Source organism: Planococcus citri, chromosome 3 (genome assembly GCF_950023065.1).
Source record: "Planococcus citri chromosome 3, ihPlaCitr1.1, whole genome shotgun sequence".
NCBI lineage: Eukaryota > Metazoa > Arthropoda > Insecta > Hemiptera > Pseudococcidae > Planococcus > Planococcus citri.
Window position 1 is genome coordinate 18012750 of NC_088679.1, and position 6460 is coordinate 18019209.

General features: G+C 36.6%; 1 protein-coding gene across 1 annotated transcript; it reads right to left on the bottom strand.

The window, feature by feature from the left end:
* Positions 1 to 1690: 1690 nt before the first annotated feature.
* On the bottom strand, positions 1691 to 6131 carry LOC135840530 (uncharacterized). The gene is made up of 2 exons (XM_065357125.1): positions 5541 to 6131; positions 1691 to 2113 (listed from the first exon to the last, which is right to left on the bottom strand). The coding sequence occupies exons 1-2, from the start codon at positions 5775 to 5777 to the stop codon at positions 2030 to 2032; spliced, it is 321 nt and encodes a 106-aa protein (XP_065213197.1). The 5' UTR covers positions 5778 to 6131; the 3' UTR covers positions 1691 to 2029.
* Between the last annotated feature and the right edge of the window lie 329 nt (positions 6132 to 6460).

The following is a 6460-nucleotide window of genomic DNA, read 5'->3' on the forward strand; positions in this document are numbered from 1 at the left end:
ACCCTAGGGGTCGACTTTAGGTCCCAAAGTAATCTCATTCCCCAAGTTTGACTTTATTTGATCGATTAGAACAGGTTTCAAGACCCAAAGTCATGAAATTGAAATCACATCACTTTGAGGGGTCGTAGCGCCCCCCTTGGGGCTAGGGAGTTGGTTGATGGCTCATTTGATAGGTATTTGAGGAGAGATTAAATAATCAGTGCTCATTTTCCTCAAAAGTAATTTTTTGACAAAAAACGGATTTTGGGGGGCTTTGATCCACTGTGGGGGGATTAGCTCAAGGGGTAGGGGCGGGGGCTTTTAGTATGTTGTTCACTACACCATCCTAGACAATATTCGCAAAAAAAACCTTTGATCCCAATTATGTCCGGGTCAAATCGTAATTTGACTGGGCTACAGCCGAAAAAAGTACCCGCTCATCATTGCGAACCACACAAAAAATACGCAATAAAACTATGTAAGGTACTTACTTTTAATTCCCGTAGCTTATCTTCGGACTTCCTGATTTTTAGAGTCAATTCTTTGTACTGTTTTTTCAGTTTTGTAAGTTTTATACGTTGAAGTTGGCGGATTCTTCTCTTGCTAGCCTTTATTTCTGCCTTAAGTTCATTTATATTTTCATCGGCTGTCTGGGTACAATCTTCTTTTTCTGCAATCGCCTTACGGTCATTGTGAGTATCCATTTTGAAATTACGAGTATAACTCCCGAAAACACAACCAAGAGATGAAGAGAATTTAACTAATCGAAAAATCAACGACGCAAACCGAACGGAATGTTTTCAAATTATTCTTACGAGCGAAATGAAAACTACTAAAATGAGTTCTGGCATTAGGTACTGATAACTACAATAAGTGCAACCAACTGACCAATATGACGGACTGAACACATCTGTACCTATAGCTTCACTTGGGTGAAATCGGTCGGCCATCTTTGGTGCAAAATTAATGTAAACAAACAAAGTAGACATAGACAATGTTAATTAAACGTCACAGTGACGTCACTTTGACGAACATCTGTGCTGTGATTGGCTGAAACCTTGCTTGTTTATATTTATTTTGCACCAAAGATGGTCGACTGATTTCACCTGAGTGAAACTATAGGGCCCTAACGAGAGACGAGAGACATAGGAAAATAATGTAGCTATAGACCCAACTCAGACCCAAGGAGCCAACTTTGAAGGTGCCTCTCACATGTTACAGGATGTGATGTAACATAAGAAAACAATCATGCACAGGTGGCACACATCTCCCCACTCGTCTCTACCGACTGAATATTCCACACTTCGCCAAACCGGTTTTTTGTTGTATGTGCTTTTGATCTTTAGCACTTGAAATTTTGACAGGTGATGCATTTATGACTGATCTTTCGATCTACCTTTGTACGGTTTGAAAAATTTCGTACAAGTCCTATGTTGGAACGCAAAAGTCTGCCATGTATTTCGGCTGACCTGTCAATCAAAATGGCCGCCATTTTGCAAGTAGGGCCACTTTTTTTTAGTACAAGGGCTAGAAAGTTGTCCTGGAGGATCAACGGGTGGGGGGGGGGTACCATAGATCCTCATGCGGGCTCTCCGACTACCAGGGAGTAAAGTATGTACAAGTAGTGTGACCAAGCGACACTCAACACTCCCATTTTCTCGTTTATTTACATAAATGAACGCAAAGTAAACTTCAACTACATTATAATAAATTCTTTATAATTGATTACATGAATACTCCAAGCTTATTAAATAATGTATGTACATGCATTGTTTATACATAATATACGAATAGCAAAAATGACGATAAGGATCTCCTCCACATTTCGATAGAAAAAAAATCTAAATCAAATTAAGGGGTGAGACGATGGGGGGAGAACCTCGAACGAAAAAAATTAAATGTTAACATACTTATTTCACATCGAAAAAGTAATAATCTGAGATCTTCCGGAATCGATCAGTCCGTCGCTGTTTCTGGTTACCACAAGAATGAACTTCTTCTTGATGCAAATTGATCCTGTGAACTAATTACACATCGAAAAAGCAATAATCTATGAGATCTTCCGGAATTGATCAGTCCATCGCTGTTTCTGGTTAGCACTAGAACGAAAACTTCTTCTTGGCCTAAGTCGATCCTGTAAATAATAAGTACATAAAACGTGATTTTAGTATCATAAAAATTAAAATGACTGAAATCGTAATACCTATCTTATGTAAGTAGATCATACAATCAAATCAACATCATCAATCAATGAGTAAACCATTGAAATAAAATTTTTCAAAACTCAATTCCAACCCAGGATGTCGACCGGAACCAAATGAATCAATTTAGCAAAAAGCATGACTTCTGTATGACCATAGTTAGCATTTTTGTAAGTCCTTTTTTAAAATTTCGGTCAACTGTTGTAATGTGATAATAAGTACATAAAATCAGGGTGCTCGTAAACGTATCTTTATTTAATATCTATAGGTAAAAAAGATTTGAGATTTTTTTCCTTTTTATTTCGCCATGATTTTAATGTTTTACGCTATTTTGCTTGAATTAATTTTGCTTGAATTAAAATTGTTTCAAGTGATTTCTGGCCAAAAGTATAACTTTTGTATGACTTGAAATGACTTCAAATTTCAAAGTATGACTTTCGCGGCCTGGTATGACCCTGCGACGTCACAGTTCAACAACATAAAACCCATGTAACCAAAATTTCAAATTTTGAAGTTTATTTTTGGATTTTGGACTAATTTATGAAAATCGAAAACCGAAATAAAAACGAATTTTTAATTAAGTTTAATGTAAAAAAAAAGTAAGTAAGTAAACGAAACGTTTGAATTAAAATCTGATGATGAAACATGAAACTCAATCAGAATTTTATCAATTTTGGCAAAAATCCGGACTTTTGGACGAGTATTAGCGACAATTTTTGTGTCAGGGTCATTCTACCTCAATTCGACCGACGTTTTTGAGTCATGGCTTTTGATTTCGCTCAAGTTTTTTTTACTATGTCTATCCACCCATAAATAAGTAAGAAAACTGCAATGAGTTTGGTCCCAGCCCTCTCAGGGGGTGAGTGGGGAAGCTCCAATTTTATTTTCACATTGTCTGGAGGTACTCAACTTCAGCAGCGCATTACTCCAAAGCTATGATACTTTGATCAAAACTGATTTCACAGTTCGAAAGGGCATTGCATTTTGAACTTTTTAAGTGTTTTGAAATTTTCAAAAATTGAAAGTTCAAATTTAAAAATGATGCTGTAAGTGGAAGCTACCATTTAAAATTCTGAAAAAAATTCCATAGATGCACCTTTTGATGCTTTTTTAAAATATTCCATTTTCGAGATCGGGTCTTTTAACCCTACGTGGGTATTTATGGAAAAAGCGCAAAGGGTACACTTCACCCATATAAAAAACACGGGCAAAATTAATTTGAGATGGGTGGCATAGCTGCTGTTGGTATAGACGTGTACCTCGGACCTTACTGAACACAACGCACCACCTACAAGTCCCCTCCTTTCATTATATTTGGAAAAATTACCTACTGTTTATTGATAAAAATCTGATAGAATAATTTCACCTTAAGGAGGCGTTTTTCCCTGATCGTATCAATGAAAATCAATGCGAAGAAGACACCTTAAGGTGAATTCCTGTGTTTTTAGTAAATTTAATTATCCAATTTTTTAAAAATAAATAAAAAACCGTAATAGGATCGTGTAGGCAACCACACATACATCCATACGTAGTCCGATAGTGGAGAAACCTGCCCACCTGAACAAAAACTGGTATTGGTGGTGAATTGGGCAGTACAATGTTATTGTTTGGTTCAACGACTGGGGCGCTTAGTAGCTCGACTATCGGACTACACATGGATGTATGTGTGGTTGCTTACACGAACCTATTACGTTTTTTTATTTCATTTTTTTAAAATTGGATAAATAAATTTACTAAAAACACAGGAATTCACCTTAAGGTGTCTTCTTCGTATTGATTTTCATTGATACGATCAGAGAAAAACGCCTCCTTAAGGTGAAATTATTCTATTAGATTTTTTTAATAATCAATAAACAGTAATTTTTCCAAATGAATAACGAAAGGAGGGGACTTGTAGGTGGTGCGTTGTGTTCAGTAAGGTCCGAGGTACACAAGCACCCTCCTCCACCAAATTTGGGCAACACTTTAAAAAAAATCTGGGGCATGTGATACATTAAATTGTATGTTTTTGGTGACGTTGAACACGAATATGACGTTAGATTTTTGATTGGACCTCATCCACAGCCCCCAGCACCACCTAAAATGGAGCAAAAGCCAAAAAAATGGTTTCATTCGTGAGACACATGAAATATAGCATGTTTTCGATACAACTGAACACAAATATAGCCTTAGTTTTTCAAATTGACCTCACCCATGCCCCCAGAACTTCCCCAAATAGGTAATGATTTCCATATATGGGGTCCAATCTAAAATCTGACGTCATATTTGTGTTCAGCGTCACCAAAAGCATACTATCTCATGTGTCGCACGAATGAAACAACTTTTTTGAACTTTTATTTTATTTGGGGACGTGCTGGGGGCCGTGGATGGGGTCCAATCAAAAATCTGTCGTCATATTCGTGTTCAGCGTCACCAAAAACATACAATTTGATATATCACATGCCTCAAATTTTTTTGAAAGTTTTGCCCAAATTTAGGGGAGGGGTGCTCCTCTACCATTAGAAGATCCCATATTGAAAATTTAATACTTCGAAAAAGCATAAAAATATACATCTATAAATTTTTTTTCAGAATTTTAAATGGTAGCTTCCACTTACAGCACCATTTTGAAATTTGAACTTTCAACTTTTGAAAATTTCAAAATAGGTACCTACTTAAAAAGTTCAAAATGCAATTCCCTTTTGAACTGCGAAATCAGTTTTGATCAAATTATCATAGCTTTGGAGTAGTGCGTTGCTGAAGTTGAGTAGTTCGAGACAGTATGAAAATAATGGAAGCCCCCCCCCCACCACCAATACACTGAGCAGGCTGGGACCAAAATGATTGCGGATTTCTTACTTATTGGGTGGATAGACCTTGTAAAAAAAATGTAAGCGAAATTGAAAGATATGACTTTCAAAATCGCATTTTTTTTTTTGATCGAATTGACATGGAATGAGTCCGTTAGAAAAGTGAGACTAACTATTTCACAAAAAGCATAATTTCTCGGAAATATTTGGAAGAGATGTCAAACTTACGGAAATTTCTTTGCAGAGAACTGAAATTAAAAAAAAAAATTCAATAAAAAACGAAACTTTATGGCAATTATGGTAAACAGCGAGACTTTTGACATTTTTAACTGGACGCGAGACTATGAAAATTTTAGCAAAAAGCAAGGTTTTTATTGCATGGATAATAATGAAAATTAGTGAGAGTTTTCAGCAACTATTTTTGGCGAAAGCAGTACTTTTTGGCAATCATTGGCAAAAAAGAGATACTATTTCACAATTTTTATAGAAAAGAGAGACTTTTCGACAGCCGAAAAAAGTATCTGCTCATCATTGGGAACGCACCTACAGAATACGCAATTAAACTACTTACTTTTAATTCTCGTAATTCATCATTGGTCTTTCTGATTTTTTCGGTCAATTCTTTGCACTGTTTTTTCAGTTTTCGAATCTTTCTACGTCGATGTTGTTGTTGACGAATACGTTTCTTTGTAGCCTTGATTGCTGCCTTAAGTTCACTTATTTGTTTATCGGCTTTCTGGATAGCTTCGTCTCTTTCTGCAAGCGCCTTCAATAATTCGTTACGTTCATTGAGAAGAGCATCATCCATTTTGGGGAATCCTACACGATCACAGGACTGAAATTAAAACAACCGGCCACCCAACCAAAAGAATTCAACTCGAAAAATCGACGACGCGAACTAAAAGGAATTTTAAAAAATATATATTCTTACGACGGCAGGAGCGAAATGAAATCTACTGAAATGAGTACTGACATTACAGACAACTACAAAGTGCAACCGAGAGATTCACTGAAAAAATCGCCAACGTGGACAAACTGACCAATATGACACAACGGACTGAACAGTGAACAAAACTGGAACTGATGACTGTACTGTCGAGAGCGAGAGACAAAGGAAATCTAGTTCTGGAGTCCACACCCAAGGAGCCAACTTTGAAGGCGCCTCTCACATGTTACAGGATGTGGTGTAAGTAACATAAGAAAACAATCATGCACGCGTGGCACACACTTCGCGAAACCGGTTTTTTGTTGTAAGTGCTTTTAGACTCAGGTAAGTAATATATCCGTCTTCATTTTTTTCATATAGGGTAAAGTCACCAGTAGTTGACATGATCCAGTAGTTGACACCTACGTCACAAAAATCGCCATTTTGGTGTCCCAGTGTGATTATTGAAAACACTGATTGCACTAAAAATTAATTCATACCTCGCTTATTATTGGCCGTGAGTTAGGTGATGATTATCAGTCATACTTTTTGCGTTTTATCAACTT